Raw genomic sequence first — 19,518 nt, 5'->3', positions numbered from 1 at the left:
CTGTACATGTATTCCGTTACTCCCCAACACTTTAGATAGATAAATAGATAGATAGATAGATAGATAGATAGATAGATAGATAGATAGATAGATAGATAGATAGATAGATAGATAGATCGATCGACACACCTGATGTTTAAACCTTCTGTTTGTAAGAGGCAGCCAATCAGAGGAGCTAAAATGGATTGTTTCAGATGCTGAATAAACTTAGCAGATGCTTTAGAGCGTCAAATATAAATAATAAATAAGAGTCATGTTAAGAAACTCTTTATATATATCTTTTGAAAATAATCTCTGCTTGTGGAAAAAAAAATCAGATGTTGGGTGCACAACACAAACAAGACAATCTTCTCAGTAAAAAATATGTAAATTTAGAGTAAATAAAATGCTCACCAAGAGTAGCATTCTCAAAACAACTCAATTTCCAACAAACTCCAATTAACACATCATCTCAAAAATGTATTCTTGAACAGAGGTTTGAAGCTACCATTATCTGCATATAATGAGAAAGTTGTCATTTATAGGCATGAACCCATAGAGCATTATCACTGCAGCTCTGCAGAGATGTTTTTAGCACAATATTTTGCATTTCTGGCAGCCAGCTTTACTGCTTTGATTCAGTCCCGCTGCACTCATTAGTGTGAACCAAAAACTGCACAAACTGGCTCTACCCCACAGTACCCACAAGGCACCAAACAGCAGATATACATAGTTAGAAACTTGAACATTTAGCTTGTAAACTGCACATTTTCTCCAGAGTTTGTGGACACCAAGTCAGAGTGACAAAGAGCAATGACAACAGGCAGCTGTTGCATCTTGAAATAGTGCTTTTGATTTGAGATTAAAATGATTGGCTGAAAGATGCAAAAATGCTGTTAAGAGACATGGAGCGTGGTAATTCTCAGGGATTTTATCATCCGTTTTGTTTTTCATGAACTTATTGTATCTGTTGTTATGTTGAGTTTAAAGAGGGGAACCTACTGTATAGGTCAGTCTCGTCGAGGATCTCTGACTTGATGATTTCTTCAATAACGTCCTCCAGGGTGACAATACCCAGAACTTCGTAGAAAGGGTCTCCCTCACCTTCATTGTTCACCCTCTGAACTATGGCCAGGTGGGATTTTCCTAGCAAATCATACACACACATACACAGGTCATAAAGTTGGAGTCATATGTTATAGACGGTTAAACGTGGTTCACACAGTGAGCTTGGTTATAAAAGAGAAGAAACAGGCGGGAGTAAACATGTCTAATGTACCAATCTGAGGTGTATCATGGATAAATGTTTTATATAGTCTAAGTTTTTCTGTATAGCAAAGAGGAATTATAAGTTAGGTAGCAGGGTAGCAGGGATTATGGGGATTCAAAATCACACAAAGAGCAGGTGATGCAAAGTGATTTGAAGGCATGACTGTTGTACCCAGGGATACAGTGCTTGCTAATGTGAGGGTTAAACTGTTATCAGTGCCAGGAAAAAGTAATTCAGACCAAGACAGACAATCAAACAATCCTAAATTTCATCGTATGAACCCCTTTTGCCCTCCTTCCTTCCACATCTGTGTTCCCAGGACCCTCCTGTGTGCTGTAACATCTGAAAAAAAAGAAACAAACTGCCGTGTATGCAGAGACGACTGTCAGGCAAAACACTAAACAAATTCTTTGACTTTTCTCAGCTTGTGATCATTTAAAAGGAATTTTCCAGAGGCCTAGGCTAATATTAGCCCCTGCAAAATGAAGTTTCCATTCCGCCCTGGCGATATTCTCACCAAGCAAAGGAACAGACCGGGCGAACCTCCGCTGTGTGATCAGATTGTCTCGGAATGGGCCGTTTGCATGCAGATACACCTGGGTATAAAAACATGGAGGACGTCAGAGTGCTTCTGCGTACGTGTGCATGCACGTGTGTCAGGAGCGTCTGTGTGCACAAAGGAGTATGTTTATTTTACAGGTACATCACAGGGTCTGGTCTCAGTTGCTGTTTCAGCTCATTTTTACTGCTTCGATGCAGGCAAGCACAGACTGAAAAGATGTCTGAGCTAAAGACCAACAGAGTTATACTGCACAGCATCTCACTGCTTCCTCGCAACACTATGACAGCACAACAATGTTCAGTAGCTAGAACCTGAAAGTGAGAATGTTGTGAGTGCTAGATGGAGAATTGATGCTTTCAAGAAAGATACTCAGGTTACACCTAACATGCTGGCAGCGTAAGATCCCTTAAGAGAGGTATTAATAATGTAAGGACATAAATCCACTAACACAAAGAGCCTGAAAGTAGAAGGCCTTAGAAAATCTTAGCACCCAAGTGTCAAAAAACATACAAATGATATCTTCAGCATAGTGCTTTTTTTACTGAGACAAACACAAATGGCACCTCATGGGTTAAAGCAATCATACCTCTGTAGTCCTTGAGCATGCACTTACTCTAAACTGCCCAGGGAGGGAAAGAGAAATGGAGTGGCTAGCACAGCACAGCACTGCAGAGTGAAATTGATCAATGCTCGCTTTTTTCTCGCTAATGACATCCACTTCACTCATGTTAATGAACACAAGTTATGACGTTTAGGTTTGTACTGTAATAAAACATGTTCTGTCTTTACACCATAGAGTTTAAAATGAAATTAACTAACCATTGTCAGTAAAAAAAACAGTTTGCTGCTGCATTTAAAACTGAAAATTAAAAAAAAAAGTACATATCTGAAAAGTCAAAAAGATTTCTGTTTTTCCAAGAGAAGAAACATCCAGCTTGTTATCAGAGCAAAGTTTGAAACCACCTTCTGCTTATAGGTTTTACATTTGCAATTACCCATGCCATTACTGCATATGGCATGGGTAACTGCAAATAGACCATTCATGTTTATAAAACAAATACTGGATTTGGAGAAAGAAATGCTGCTATTCAGGCTTTTCCGACTTGCTTCTTTTTTTTTAAACTCGCATGTATTTCAGCTGCACGAGTAACGTAGTAACTGGGTGAATACTGTGAAATGTTATTTATTAACCTTAATCATTATCATTACTTATGTTGTATGGGGATGCAGATTGCGATTTAATATACTGTTTATGTTACCTTGTTAACCTTTTATCGTGTTTATGGGAAGAACTGGCTTAACCTGAGGATGAACATGACATGCACAGGACATGCTCCAACATTTGTCAAAGTGAGTAGGAGGACTTTTTATGTCAAAATATTTCCTAAATTGCAAAATAAAATTATGTTCATCCACACATACATAACCAAAGAGGGGCAAATTACAAATTACTACTACCAGACCTCATAAAGAGTCACATCGTCGACTCTTTCTACAGAGGTTACCTTAACATCTTTGCACATCTGTAATTTCAGCCATTGGTATCCCAAAAGCACCAAAGGACTTGATGACACTGTTGTAAGGGTTTCAGCAGAGGCAGTAAGCGTCATTACTTAAAAACGACATAAGGATGAAACTCAGTGGGAAGCCGAGATGACAGCGAGAAGCATGTTTATGCAAAGTTTCTAGTCTGTCCCATGGACTGATATATAAGGAGACTCAACATTTTGTTCTATATAACAGAGGGCACAGACTGGCGACCTGTCCAGGGTGTACCCCGCCTCTCGCCCTATGACAGCTGGGATAGGCTCCAGCGCCCCCCATGACCCTGAAAAGGATAAGCGGAAGCGATTGGATGGATGGATAACAGAGGGCATAAGAAAATGATACACCCAATAATTTTCTCTTGTTACTATACTGGATGTTTTATGTGTCATTAGGCCAATTATAAATAAAGGATATGCATTGACAGAATATGTTGCAGCTCTAAAACCATGGGTCCACTTTATTTCACCTTTTTCTGAATATCTTCAGCTCATGAAACGGCTGTTATGAGTTTCCATCACTAGTGGATGATCTTCCAGTACTTGATGGATTGGTTTAAAAGTTCAGTTTGAATTTATGATCACTTTGATGATCTACTGACTTCCCCCCCCATAGTCTGAGTAAATTTTCAACAACTACCAGAGAGTTTGCCATGGATAAGTGACAAGAGTGCCTATCAAAATCTGTGACCGATTAGCCTCAGCATTACTCTTTGCTTGTGATAAATGTGCTGGTGGCACATAGAAAAAATGACAACCGTGGTATTAGTTATAACTACATGACTTAGCATCATCATTGATGTTAACGTTTAGCTTGTGTAGCTGGTCTAAAGTTCCTGACAGAGCTACACTTTTTTATTTAAATATTCTTGGCCGAGCACAATTAGGAAATACGGAATGAATGAATGCTCTTCTAAACTCTGGAAAACTCTTTTTTTTCTTTTTTTAAACAAACTGTATTTAAGAGCTGAGTCAATTAGACACTGGAAAATTTCCATGGGATTTGAGGGTGGGTGCGTGACCTCAGTACGGCCCTGTGGAGCAGACCTTTTGATGTACATCCTTCTCCTTATGCTGCCAGTGTATTAAACAACAGCTAAACTGTCTACTCAAGAGGATTAAGCACTTCCTGGTAGTGCACCTCTACTGCTTTGTTGTTAAGGAAAACAAAATAATCCGCTGTGTACTTTTTATTTCAGTTCACCCAATTACAAATAAACCGAAACTGTAATTTACAGGGCTACTGACATTTCTCAGAAATGTTCAAACATAGCACTGAATAACTGTAATAATTGTGTTGTAGTTCTCAACAGGCTTCCTTAATAGATGAAACTGAAAGTGAATTGACCCTTGACCCTGCTGTTTGCAGTGTGCCTGTGCGCTGGACTACCCAGCATGCATTCAGCCTCATCCCAGCTAGATAGCCCCAGATGTCAGGCAGCAGTGGTGGGTTATAGGACCCTAGACGACTGGCCTTAACAAGGACACGCTCTCCCTGAGGCCCGCTGCCAAGTTCCAGGCTCCAGAAGGTCCAGAGTGTTAGCTTCTACTCTCTACCTCTACTCCCTCTTTTTTTAAAAAAAACAAAAATACACTGCTTCTACGGCAGCGAAGCAGCTATAAATAAACAGGCTGTCATTGTCTCATAATATATTTATGGAACACAGAAGCTGCATTTTTTTTCCTCTTGTTTGTGTGTTATTTTGTCTTTGTGGGAAACTGGAAAGTATGCACTCATCTGTGGGACAGTGAGACAAAATAACTGGGATGGCACTACTGTGCAAACACATATGTGTGTGTGTGTATTTGTGTGTGTACTGAGAGAAGCAGAAAGTGACTCTAGTTAGTTAAAGGTAGGGTATATGGTTCCTTTCATGGTAACACTGCAACTTTTTATTCACATGTAAACAGAATTTATAACCTTCAACTGATTATAACCTGTCATAAAAAAGTTGTAGTGCTTGTATTTGTCAACTAACCAAACTGATTTTTGAACAAGAGTATTTTGTGCATTAGGTTTTTTAATCTAAGTATTCTAAGTGATATCAGACCAAAGCTTCAGCCAGAACAATGTGATGTGATGTAATTAAAGACGGAAAAAATGGAGGCACTAAAGGGAAAGTCATTGGGTCCCCAAAGTCAGTCAACCAGTCACCAAAATGCCAGTCACCATAATAAAAGAACCTTTGAAAAATCTAAATTGGGGTTGCAATAATTCAGGAAGTAATATTCTTAATGGGCCCATTTTCATATGTAGTTTGTCAAAGATCCAAATTAAAAGCGCTCCAACTCTTGATAACTGTACCAAGCCAAACCAATAAACCATCCATCTATCCATCCATACCCCAAAGCCAAGCCTGAGAACCTCCATTTAGGCCTTCAGAGACTAAGCCATGTGCTCTTTTCCACCATTCCCATCTTATTTATGGAATGTAGCTTTGTCATATTTTTCCATAGCGCAATATGCCCCTATAAATAGGCACGTAAGGCTCAGAGACTTGGGGTGGGAGTATGAGGGGTCAGTATCTGTTGTGGACACTCATCACTGCCCCCCTCCCTGTCTCGCTCTCCCCCTGTTTTTCCAAATATTTGAGCCCTGACAAATATAGTGCAACGTTAGGGTGATGGGAACTCGTTGGATGGTCTTTCTTCTAAATCTACCTCCTGTGAAAAAAAGGAGCAGAGTTTCAGGCTATTCTCACCCATTTTTCCATTGACATGGATAAAAACTTTACCCTGGTAACATGTCAGCTATTTACAGCTTCTTTATTTACACAAACATTCAGACTGAATACACACTGAATAAAATAGTGTCACCTTGTGGCCTGTATTATCTGGAGACAGAAATGGAATTTATAGATAAAACAGATACATGAAATGCCTGCTGAGGCATTTATAAGATTAATATAAATAAGGAAACAAATGCTCCTTAATTGGTTACTTAAAGGGGCAGAGCAGCTGCTGCTCTAGGCTCCGTCAACTTCACTTTAATAAATCACACAAGGGGCATTTGCACCTTTATTGATCCTGAACAAACTTTATAATGTGCATGCAGTTTGCTGAAGGGTATTTACAAAAATGATACAGAGATTAGGTCAACCAAGAGTGCTTAATTCATTTCGACTGTTCCTTTAATTAACTAAATATCTTTGAGTAGATGGTATCAACTGACATAACAATATCATGATCTGGCTGTGTCTCAGGCTACGTTCATTAGACAGGGTAGTAATGCTGTTACGTGTTATGTGCTTGTACTAAATGTAGTTACGTAGTGCTCTGATAAATGCTATATGATAGAAACATATAGATAATATGTTTTTGTTTACAAGTTGAACAGCCACAAGGTGTAATACCCTCCATGGAGAAGGAGACTAGAGGCCAAGCTCAAGGTAGCACAGAGGGAGGTTAGCCAACTATCGGAGCTGCAGAAAGGCGCGATGAAGAAGGTGCCTAAGAAGTATAGCAAGCTGTACTGTTCCCACTGCTCTTCTGCATAGTCCTGAACCCCCTCAGTGAGATCACTAACAAGACTGGCTACTGATACCAACTACGGAATGGAGCAATCATCAGCCACCTCGTCTACATGGATGACATCAAGCTGTATGCCAAGAGTGAACGAGACATCGATTCACTGATCCACACCACCACGATATCCAGCAATGACATGGGAACATCATTCGGACTGGAGAAGTGTAGTCAGATGATAATGAAAAGAGGGTAGTCAGAATTGAGGGGATTGAAAATCTAAATGGGAGACACCCCCCAGGGTGGTGGAGATTGCAGAGCTAAGATCCTGTGGGACTTCCAGATACAGATGGACAAAATGGTGGTGGCTAACCAACTGGACATAGTGTTGGCTGACAAACAGAAGAAGACAGCTGTAGTGATTGATGTAGCAGTTCCGAATGACAGCAACATCAGGAGGAAGGAACATGAGAAGCTTGAGAAGTACCAAGGGCTCAGAGAAAAGCTGGAGAAGATGTGGAGGGTGAAGGTGACGGTGGGTCCAGTGGTAATCGGAGCACTAAGTGCAGTGACTCCCAAGCTAGGTGATCTCAGGAGCAACATCATATGTATCGAACAATACAAAAATTTTAATTTATTTTATCAACTTTCCTTCTGACGATGCTGTCTGTGTTGAGCGCTCAGTGGATCTGCACTCGACAGTGCAGCCTAGGCGGAGTAGTCGAACGCAGATTCACTGAGCGCAGGACAAGCTAGCGAGACAGAAGTTAAGCTCTCCTTGCAACATGGCAAATTGAACCTCCCCCACCCTCATTCAGATCTGCCGTTTGGAACTATTTTGGTTTTCATGTGACGTATGACCCTGAAGGTAAGCGCGTCATGGACTAAAGTAAAACAGTATGTTGGATGTGCCACGCAATGCTCAATTAAATGGGTGGGAGCTAGTGTGTTAGCGCAGTTAGCTCGTTAACGTGCTGGCCGTCCAGCCCCATGCACGGGGCGAGCCGCGGTAGCTCGTTAACGGAGATTTGCTGTGTTGTGGCGTTAACGTCATTTCAACGAGATTAACGCTGACAGCACTAGTGGGAACACAACGAATATGACTGCACATTTACACCGACATCATCCTAGTGCAAAGACAAGTGGAGCCAGACAAAAACAACAAGCATGCATGCTACAAACTTTACCCGAGTCATTTAGACAGCCGTTAGCACATGATTCTCCTTATGGGGACCTGATATGTTTAATATGCTGCTGAGAATATAGCCCAGAAGAAGCGTATAGTATAGCTTTTATTTTGGAAAGAGCCATTTCTCTGTAATAAACTCTCTTTTCCAAAGATGAGTGATTCCTCGATCAGATGCAGGGCTCGCAAAATCGCTAGCCCGACGTCCTGGGGCTAGCGATTTTTCCAGTCGGGCTACCAAAATCTATCTCTGCCCTGCCCGTCGGCCTATCGTAGGAAGGAAAAATATATGTCAATGCTTTTGCATTCTTTCAGAAATGTAGCTGGGTAATTATGTCATTGGCATCGGTGAGCCACTGTCAATATGTGACATATTGAAATCGCGTTTGAATTTGCGCTTGTTTTTTGCTTTCACTTTGCAATCACGCGAACTGTGTATAGAGAGCGACAGCACTGATTGGTGAGTGATGATAATTTGCGCACCAATTCCTCTGACATCGTCTTATCAATCGTTAGCTTACTATGCAAACATGACAAGTGAAATCTCCTGCAGCTTAAACATGTGAGAGGTTGATCGCGCAGAGAATCGCTGAGCGTTATGTGAGTGCGTGTGTAAAAGCAGCAGGATATATATTTCAGTTCTGCTGAGCCAAATAAGACAGGTCAGGGTGAAGAAGTGACAGCCAAAGAAAGGCTTACCACAAAACGGAAAAGTTATGACAAATCAGACTATAAGGCAAAAAGAAAGTGCAGCTTTATGGTTTCATGGACAAAATAATTTCTGTGGTTGCAATATGATGAGCTATATAACCAGGGCTGCACATAAGTGGTCCGCAGGTGCGCATTCGCTGTCAAAATAAAAAACGCGCACAAGATAAGAAGTTGCAACGCGTGTTTGCGTACATAAGATTTTCAGGAGGACAGACATTTGTTTAGAACTCTTAAAGATGTCCAAGAAGCTCCTTTAAGCAATTACTTTGGTGTTCCTCCACCTCCAAAGAAATGTCAGGAGTCCGAACCACAAAAGAAGCACGTATTCTCGGAAAAGTAGTTGCAGGAGGTGAGCTGGCTTCAAACAAATGATGAACGCACAGAGATGTGGTGCGGAATGTGCCGTGAAAATTTAATAAATGACATTAAAAAGGCATGAACATTTTTTTTGTATCGAAAAAATATTGAACCGTGACACCAAAGTTTCGAACCGAACCGTGAATTTAGTGTATCGTTGCACCCCTATATATATATATATATAAGTATCCACATTCTGCTTTCTTCTTCAGGGGTGAGAAGGACAACTCTGCTCCGAAGCACCATGCTATGCATTTTTGTGATTTCCTCTTTACTAAACAAGACCTTGCTCACTATACCAACCCTTTTAACTTACAACTAACCCCATGTTTCTTTTAATTAATAACAATAACCTTTATAGATACTCATCAGCACATGTGATATTTGGGAAATTTATCACCGGATGAGGCATGCTTTGCTTTCTCACTAACAAAACAAACTGCTTTGACTTTGATCACTGATCAACTTCCAAATGGGTGATGTTGTAAGAAACTGTGGGGGACATGAGGAGAAACAGCTCAGATTTTAAAAACAACAATCATTTCCCAAACAATCATAATCTTCAGTATGCACATTTGGGTCCATAGCTGTCACAAATATAAACAATCAGGGTCACTTGGACAGAGATGAACACTGGCCTGAACAATTGACTCACTGACTGACTCACTTACCCTGCAATTTACCAGTCAATCAACTAAACAGTTGAGAAACAGAGCTAATATTCATTTGCATGGACAAATATACAACTGCATGTGAACACAAACTCAGACACACAAAACTGAAAATGACTACTATAATTACTATTTTTACTGTTTAGCATTATTTTAACAGCAAAACAAAACAGTTATTCTGTTGCGGACACCAAATATATGATCAAACGAGTGCAAAGACTGAAATAGACGCCTTCCTATTTTAAATGTCGGTTATTTAAATTGCCTTTCACAAGATCTGAGATATTTCAGCCTGGAATTTAGAGATATTGTCTTGTTCACAACTAATAATCTTGATACACTCAGTGACATTGTTTACTAAGCTACTGAATTGAGACAGCACATCAACCAAAGTGGAAATGCACATCAGACTTATTTCTAGGTAAAAACAACTATTTCAGCATTTGTGTTCAGTCACTGATGCACTGGTAGGTCTTCTAATGAAGCAATAGCATGGACAAATCAATCAATGGACAAAAGTTAAGTCCACTTCCAGCTCCAAAGCGTCACTAAGTGGCCTTGGTCACAAGATCATTCTGCTGCTACTAGCCAGTGGTGTTTGACTACACACACACATACACAAATACAGGACAGCCACACACACACTGCTGGAATGACATTGTTGTTCATTCAGAGAAGCAGCTTGCTGTCATAGCTGGCTGCGTTTGTTGTTGAAAGGTCCCCTGGGTGGAGATTCCTCTGGGCCTCAGTCATAAGGAGAGGCATCAATGGGAAACCAGTGCGGATAAATGAATGAGTCTGCGGTCAGGTGCTGCTCTGTTATGTGAGTGTTGCAACTGCTGAATGGTTAGCACATCGCACAAGGATGACGAGGACTGAGGGTATCTTAAAAAAGCAAAAATGAAAGAAAAACTGTTTTGTATTATTTTTGTGGTCATTTCTGAACGAAAAATTGTCTTTACATAGAAAGTGCTTAATAGCATGCTAATACCAAGACCTGATCAGTAAGTATCAACATATTAGAGAATTAAATAATCAAATGGTGGCTGTGTGATAAAGATCATTTGCTGTAGTATTTTGTTTTTGAACAACATTCAATTTTTAATCTATTTCTTCTACAATTTTTATACTTTGTATATACAGTAATGAAGTGTGACAATGCAATAATGCAATAAATCTCTAGCATGTTTAGAGCAATCACAGTGACTTTATTAGACTACTTATCAAATGTCTGTTAGAAATTGCTAAACTTTAAAAATTAATATCAAAATAATGAATCAATTTATTCCATTGCCACACCAGCAGTCGAATCATTAGATGCACTCTTCATTTTTAACACAGAAAGAGCAAGTTAGTCAAACGCATAAAAACACACATTTCTTGGCATGGAGTACTCAGAGCTTTAAAACTCATAATTAATGCCTCAATAAAAACAATTAGCCACAGGGCAAAATCCTTAAAGCTACAATGAGCTAAGTACTGAATAAAAAAGCTCCTGTTCTTTCTGCAATAAGCTTTAAGAATGTGAAGGAAAACACAGAACCTACAAAAACGTCCCGGGTCCCTGTGTTTCTTACCTCCACAGAATCATCAGTGATGATTCTCAAACTTTGCTGCATAAATAAATATGTAAACATGAACTCCAGTCAAGTGATTTTAACATCTGAGTTTTTCACTCCTGTTTAAATATTATATAGTTTAAAAATGACTTATTTCATGGTGTATGGTAGGCTACCATACACCATGACACCGAACACATAAATAGCTTTTATCATTTCTCCATAGTTTTTCCACATTTGAAGTGCTTTCATTTAAATGTTTGGGCCAAGAATATCCATTTATCTTCTTAACTGCTTTTCCAAGCTGGGGTCGGAGGAGGGCTGGAGCCTGTCATAACTGTCATGTTGGAGAGGCAGCCTAGACAGATTGCCACAGAGAGGCAAGCATTCACCCTTATATTCTCTCCTACAGACAACTTAGAATCACCAACTAACCTAACAAGCTTGTTTTTGAAATATGGGAGGAAGCTGGAGTACCCGGAGAGAGCATGCAATCTCCATACAGAAAAGCTCCTGACAGCTGGCAGATTCAGACTGAAGACCTCCCTTTCTGTGAGGCTACAGTGCCAACAGTGGTGGTGTACCACTGCACCGTACCTCCCAGTCATATTGTGTTAATGGTACAAAAGAAAAAAAGGCCACAAGCTCAAAACATGGCAGTGCTCATCAGCAAAGCATAACAACAAAGTCCAAGAATGGACTATATGTTCAGGTTTTGCAGCCACATGACCACTAACTATATGATGCTAGACATTTAATCCTATAGGGTCAACTGAATAAGGCCCCAGCCACACAGGTCTATAGACCATTTACCAACAATCTGACAAACTAAGGATTGTGAGGGAAAAATGTGTACTCTCAGATCGCGGATGGTTTCTGGGTTGTAGTCGTAACCACCACCAGTGAAATCAATTCCTGAAGGCCCGTTCACATAGGTCTAGAACAGGGGTCTCAAACTCCAGTCCTCGAGGGCTGGTGTCCTGCAGATTTTTCCATGTGTCCCTGCTGCAACACACCTGATTAAAATTAGTAGGTCATTAGCAAGACTATAGAACTTGACTGCATGCTGAGATGGCAATTCAACCATTTGATTCATGTTACAGCAGCTTATGAGTAAATGAACATGGTCCAATAAAAGTACTTTTAGAAGTACATTTTTCCAAACACTTACATTTACTTAAATTTACTTGAGTAGGGTTAGGGGTTGCCACTTCAGCATGCAGTCAAATTCTAGAGTCTTGCTAATGACCTCCTAATTTTATTCAGGTGTGTTGCAGCAGGGAGATATGGAAAAGTTGCAGGACACCGACCGTCGAGGACTGGAGTTTGAGACCCCTCATCTAGAACATGGTTAGACCACTAACCACCAGTTACCAGGGGAAAAATCTTTTACTGGACTGGTTGTTGGAGGCATACACTGCTGCACTAAAATCCTCTGGGCGATTGTTCAGGTTGCTAGCAGAAGACACAGACTTGCTTGCAAACACTAGTCAACTATTTCTTAAGAATGATAGTAAAACTGTGATAAGACCAACACAAACTGGAACCAGAGACTGTCTGCTTTCAAAGTAAAAGCTGCACCTTTCGAAACATCATTCTGCAACACTGAGTTACAACATTTACTCTGGAGGTAAAGATTTTTTTATTACAGTTTGTGTTTCACCTTTTCAAGTTTTACAACTGCTTGGCTGGCAGCCAATGAAAGTTTGTAGACAAGACTATGTAAACTACAGGCAAAGGTGACAATTCGCTAGTGACCAAAGCAATCACAAAGAGGTTTTCTCAAGCAAATGTTACCTAATGACAACTAGCAACCAACAAGAACCAGTTGCCAAATAGTAACATTTTCCATCGTAACCACTGGTGCCCCAAAAAAATCATTGACTGTTCTCTCGGCCTATCTGACTGGAATCTGAGTGAGTGATAAAATGCTAAATATTAAATAATGAGAAGCACAAGTGAAAGAAATAAGGATGAAAAACCTCAATAGCTTATATCCGTCAAGCATGACATCAGATGATATCACAGAAGAAAGTTCTGTTTTTTCTGTGAAAGAATACAAAGGGGTTGATTATCAAAACGCAGGTGAAAACAATCAGGAACAAGTGAAGACAATTGCTATAGAGCAGACAATAACAAATAAGAAAATAAAGAAGTAACTAGAAGGACACACAACAGAAAACTAACCTTCACAGTAAAACAACACTAGGACCAAAAAGAAATCAAACAAGAATCCAAGGTACTATTCAAGAAAACCCAGGGCAATGAAAATAATGCATTTCCCAGAAATGATCTAAAATAACTCTTTTTAAATGATTATGGCCTTGACCCTGTAACACTTCAATGGTCATAAATAACTCTTTCACTCATCTTAAGGTCAATTGTCATTAATGATTACAAGTCATAACGTCACACTTTGCACTAAACTTGGTTTTCCGATGACTTTACTAAAGTCAACAAACTCGGCTGTGTCCCTAAAGCAAGAAATTAGAACTTCAAGCTTTGATTAAACAGCCATCTGCAGTGGAAGCACACAGGACAGGAATAATAATTCAAGCTGGACAGTCAGCTGTGGATAGGGTTAAAGCTTAGAGGCTGAATCTGGGCCCGAAGGGTCAGCTGGAGCAGTGGCTGGGGCCTGCAACCCATAGTGGGGCTCTACTAGCAGTTCCCTCTCTTGCTGTTAGTTGGGAGACGCCAGAGAGGGAAAAGGTCCACCGCACGCATACCAAGAGTCCTGAATGACCTAAAAATGCATCTGCGTCTTTACAACAAAGTCAGATAGGCAGATATTTGATTTCTTCCTGCTTGGTTTCTTCATTTGAATGCAGAACTGAAAACAGTCTTGACAACTTAAATGCCTTTGTGTTATTTGTGCCACTTTGAGGAAAAAAGTTTTACTCTGTCTGTTTTCATGCTTGTACAAAATAATTGTGAAAACCTGAGTCAGAGTTCTTCTATGATTTGATACATCCAAATGTATAAGCATGAAAGAGGTGAAGCCACTTGAACTTGAAGACACGTTCTTCAACAAGATAACAAGTGAGCAAAACAACTGAAACGTGGAAAAACTGGTAAAATGTGTAAATTGAAAGCAGAAACCAAACCTATTATTGTGACTGCAGCGGAAAGTAGGTGCAAACCAGGGGCTCAATATTTGGGGCTCATTCCAATTTCAATACTGATCCGAAGGCAGTAAAAAAATTCAGATACTGACAGCAAAACAGATCAAAAAGGTTGTTAACCTTGATAGCATCAACAGCACAACGGGCACTTAATTTTGCACGTGATTACTGAATCATGGTTAATGCCACAGAGTGCTTGTTGTTGGTATCCCGAAAGACATTTTGGACTTTTCCTGCAGAAAAATTATTTTATGATTTCCATAAAAGCATTTATGTCAAGTAGTTACAGCTTACCATATGCTCGATCAGAGCTTTTGTGACTCAAAATTGACCTTTAAGGTGTGATTACACAAACAGGGAAAATTGGTGCAATCAATTATATAGGTAGGTATGTATATATATATATATATATATATATATCTATATCTATATCTATATATATATATATATAGATATAGATATAGCATATGGTAAGCTGTAACTAGTTGACATAAGTAGATAAATGTCAGCTGAACAAGGTAAAATGCTAAGTTATACAATTGTATCATTTGCCTTGTCTCTATCATTGTTTCTGTCAGCAGACAGCGCTATGAGCATTTCAAACAATGAACTCTGAGTCACTCTGCTGGAAAAACTACACCAGAAACTGTTTATAAAATATATATTTTTACATGCTAGGTAACATGCAAATACCAAAAAATCTTTAATAGATTAGTATTGGCTGAAACATTAGTTGGACTCTACTGGAAACCTACATTCAGTTCAGCTAACATGAGCTGCTACGTTTAAGGTTATTGGTAATTATGAGAAGAAGAAAAAAAGGAAAACAATCATATTTGTCATGCGGGGTAAATGTTATTAAAATGTTGTTTTTTGGTTCCATTTCATAGTGGGTTTATTCTTTAATATAACTTTGGTAATGTGAGGGCACGAAATGGTCACATGCACTCATGGCCCATTAGCTTTTGCTAATAAATGCTAATGAGTGGCTGGTGCTGATTTCTGAGAAACTGAAACAGCAGTGTGAGAATTTTCCAAATGTCCCTCAAAATGACTTTGATTACTTTCCTACAGACTTTTACAAATCTATAAAGTTTAATTAATAATTAAATCAGAATTAAACCATAAGAGTAAGTGTGAGGTCCTGATGCTCGGTGCTTTTTTGTCGTTTTAATCATTATCGATGTGTTTCACATTGCCAGCTGAAATAAAAACACTACCACTGCTTAAGTCTCAGGAAAGTAGGCTCCATCAGCTGATTGTAAAAAGCGCTGGTGTCTTTCGGGCCTGTGAAGGGCCCGTCTTGGGCTTTTCCTCTTGCCAGTAAATGGAGAGATGGACAGTGTGCCCGGTGTTATCAATGAAGCCAGCCTCTTGGCTCTCCAAAAAGTGCAGCTTGGAAGGCATCCATAGCAGGGCATTAGGCCTGGAGGTTTGTGTCGTTTGTAATTTATAACACTGAGGGAAATGGGTAAGAGGACAATATGGAGAGAAGAGGGAGAGAGGGAATGTAGGAGGAGGGGGATGGGACTTTGCTACACAAGCAAGTGGCTCTGCTTCCTTTAGTGTGCTGCACAGAGCCTGGTTACTAGGCTGACCAAGCTGCAGAGTCTTCTGTCCCTCTCTGAGGCACAGCCTGAATGGGCCTTATTTTTCTTTTTACTCAAGTCAAAGTTAGACACAAACCAGAAAAAGATACAGTCTTCTGTACAGAAAAAATGCAGTGCTGGAATGTAACTAAGTACTTTTACTCAATGTTTTCTTGGCCAAGTCTCCCTGGAAGAGAAGATTTTAATCTCAAGGAATTTCCTGGTGATTAAAGATTAAATAAAAACACAAAAAAACAAAACTTAAGTACATAACATCTTTTTTTAAAAACTAAATATAGTGAATTGCAATTATCTGACACCTTTAGCAGCCTTCATGATGTTTTGATTCCTTTGTTGATTCATATTTGATCACTACTTCTCTAATAAATGTTTAGACTGGGCAATACATTAATGCCAGAGGAGAGCAAACAAGCAAACAAAAAACCACAACATTTCCATGCTATGGGACTGATTTGTTAGGTAGATGAGAGCACATTTAAACAACAAACCCAGTAAAAACAGCTCTTAAGATTTTTCCTTATAGTCCATACAGCCTTATAGTCCAGAAGTCATCTGGACTATAAGGCTTAAAACAAGCAATGTGAAGCAATAATTTGTTCATTCATTTCCATAAGAAGTATATTAAAAAATACATTTTAAATCAAATAACTATGACACTAAAAAGCTGCTTGCACATTAATGCATCACTGGAAAAACCTAATTATATAAAGCATAATTGTATATTAGTCCCAGGCGCTATTCTATAGCCTCAACTTCTTTTGTCTTTAATACATTAAGTGCATCAGCCCATTGTACATTTATACCCAGGATGTAGTAGCAGCTAGTCGCCACTTTTCTCCACATGAGAGAATCAGTAGGATGCCAGTTAATCAGTGCTAATGGCTCTCATTAAGAGGAGTCTCACTATCTCCATGTTTCATTATGGCACGCCATCTCTAGAGCCTGCTAGAGCTTCCAGTGGGACAGACTGACGTAGAGGCGGCGTTACAAATTTGTACATTTCAACCCCTGCTAATAAGACATAATGATTACCGCAATACAGTGATCATCATCACTCTTCTCCTCCTACTAATCATCATACGGCGACACTAATAGCAGCAATTTCCCGTCATTTCATAACAATGACATCATGCACAACACCCAAATTACCCTGATAATATCTTAAAGACATAACCACAGTCAGAGCAAACAGTTCCTCTCAGCAGAGACAAAATGAATGACACTTTGCGTACGACTACATAAAGGATTTTTCTTTATATTAAATATGTAATGGTGGCATTTCAAGTATCAGCTTAAGGACGATTTTTGCTCTTTTTGCCATCAAATGCAAAAAAAGAGCATCTTTTAAGTGTCTTTCCAACAAGATAAGGGTCTTGGTTAAGTGGTTTCTTGCTTTAGAATAGAATTTCTTCTAAAAATCTTGGAATTTAATAACAGCAAAACTTTAGTCTTATAACAATAAATTGGTTAAATTTGGTGCCTTTTTGTGTCTGTGTGTCTGCATGCATGTGTTTTATATTCTGCCATTTGGACGACAGAAACACAAAGTCTTTCTGGTGTATCATCATCATCATCATCAGTCTTTGAACATTTAGTAGCAAAAAAAATATTGGCAAATGCCAATATTCAGATAAAATATTGATTAACGCCAACAGTTCATTTCTCTACTCCCACTAAAGTCTTAGATTATACAATCCCAAAACAGAGGCTGTAAATCAGAGTATCTGCACTATGGAGATGATCATTTCACATTTGTTTAAAGAGGATTAAAGGGCCTATCAAAATTAATAAATTTAAGTACAAATGGATGTAAGTGCAAATATCTCATCTTCCATTCGGGTAACTTACAGTTAAATCCAGGCCAACAGAATAAATGAAAACATGAGGCTGTTCTGTTACATCATACACCTCTCAGCCTCAGTCTCCTGTTACAGTAATACCTGCATGGCCACGTCAATTACAAAGTCTAAATAATCTGTTAACGAAATAACGGGCAGGTGCAGTATGAGCTCTGTTTTGGGAAGCAGCTTATTAAAAGCAACGTGGGGGTGGCTGCATTCTGGATTGCATAATAACAAATTTTTTCATGGCTACAGATCCTAGGCAACATGCGCTGGAAGCAGATTCGGCTCCTTAACTACACGAACAACACAAAATTACAAAAGCCATTCCTTCAGGAGCAGCCATCGTCAGAGACTACCAGAAGTTATATGAGTCACTAATGAGTCTGCACTCAAGTTACTAGGTAGAAATGATGTGAAGTGAGATGCACTGCAGTGTCGAGAAAAAAGAACTGCGGTTTTTAAAATGTGCTCAAGATAGATGTTTGCACCAACACCAGAGACAATACATGACAGTGTTTGGATTTCTGTGCAATGTGTTCTGACCGAAAGAGACCTTACAGTAGTACAGTAATACCACTATACTTTCTACAATAAGTGCCTCAGGTTTATCCCACTCACTTCCTTGGTACAATATGGGACTTTTTCTCAAGTGACTACAGTGATAAAAACCATATTTGTGGATGTTCATAAAAAGCCCATTGTCACAAACAAATAAATCTGCCATACAGAAGCAAGGACGTGAGATTACAGAGGTTTATATCAAAAGTCTTCCATGTCAGATCTCCACACTTGTTACTCTTCAAAGTAACCCTTGATAAAATGTCAACTATAAAGCAACAGAGACCTTTTTGTGTGTTTTAACCCCTTTTGGATAGTAGTGCAGTCTCATTTCTACTATATCTTTGGATGGCTGTGCACAGGTCAAATTTGGAGGCTAATGCATTTTGGTGCTACTTCCAAATATAGCAAGCTGAAGCTGACATAGTTGTTTGTTTGCAGGAGTTGTAGGCCAGCAGTACTGCTTAATACCACAGCCTACGTGAATAGAGACTGGATCACACCCAAAATCTTAATTTTGACATCAGAATACATTACAGTCAACGAAAAATCTGCAAAACTTCCAGGAAACCTACTTTACATTTATTTTCCAGGAAGAAAATAAATGTAAAGAAAAGTCATAATGCCAGATCAGACAGGCTTTGGTAATGCACTGCGGCTAGATTGACACTCCTTAACTGTTGTACTAATCGGGTCTTAAAAGCCTACTCCACGTTGTACCAGAATCTGAAGAATGTGGGGCAATTCAAAAACTAGTCTTGTAACGCAACAAACTCAAGAGTTTAACCCAGTCAATATCAAAATCAGCAAAGGTCAACAGTGCATCCATTCATTGTTGGGAAAAGTTTGTTTTTTTTGTAATAAGTTACAGATTACTAGTTAACCTGTAATGAATTTATTCTTCATTGATGATGAAGAATAAATGTTTTTATTCTTCATCATCAATGTAGCTTATTGTAGTTACTGTAATTGAAATGCATTTAGTTTTTGATTACTTGTCTAATAAATTAAATTGGGCAATAAAGCAGAAACAGACTTGAGCAACGTCAACAATTTTTTACAGCTTGCAAACAGGGT

The 19,518-nt window shown here is 39.1% G+C and overlaps 1 protein-coding gene across 4 annotated transcripts in view; it reads right to left on the bottom strand.

The window, feature by feature from the left end:
* cnnm2b (cyclin and CBS domain divalent metal cation transport mediator 2b) overlaps positions 1-19,518 on the bottom strand; it is a 60,431-nt gene that overhangs the window by 29,527 nt on the left and 11,386 nt on the right. For 3 of the 4 annotated variants that reach the window (XM_004538961.5, XM_004538959.5, XM_004538960.5), the window contains exon 2: positions 982-1,125. The exons of the other annotated variant lie outside the window; for it this stretch is intronic. In XM_004538961.5, the coding sequence (XP_004539018.3) occupies positions 982-1,125 (144 nt within the window). The remainder of the gene's footprint in view (positions 1-981; positions 1,126-19,518) is intronic. 4 annotated transcript variants of the gene reach the window in all.

This window comes from Maylandia zebra, linkage group LG6 (genome assembly GCF_041146795.1).
Source record: "Maylandia zebra isolate NMK-2024a linkage group LG6, Mzebra_GT3a, whole genome shotgun sequence".
NCBI lineage: Eukaryota > Metazoa > Chordata > Actinopteri > Cichliformes > Cichlidae > Maylandia > Maylandia zebra.
Note: the sequence above shows the minus strand (reverse complement) of the source record. Positions and strands in the feature narration are given on the sequence as shown.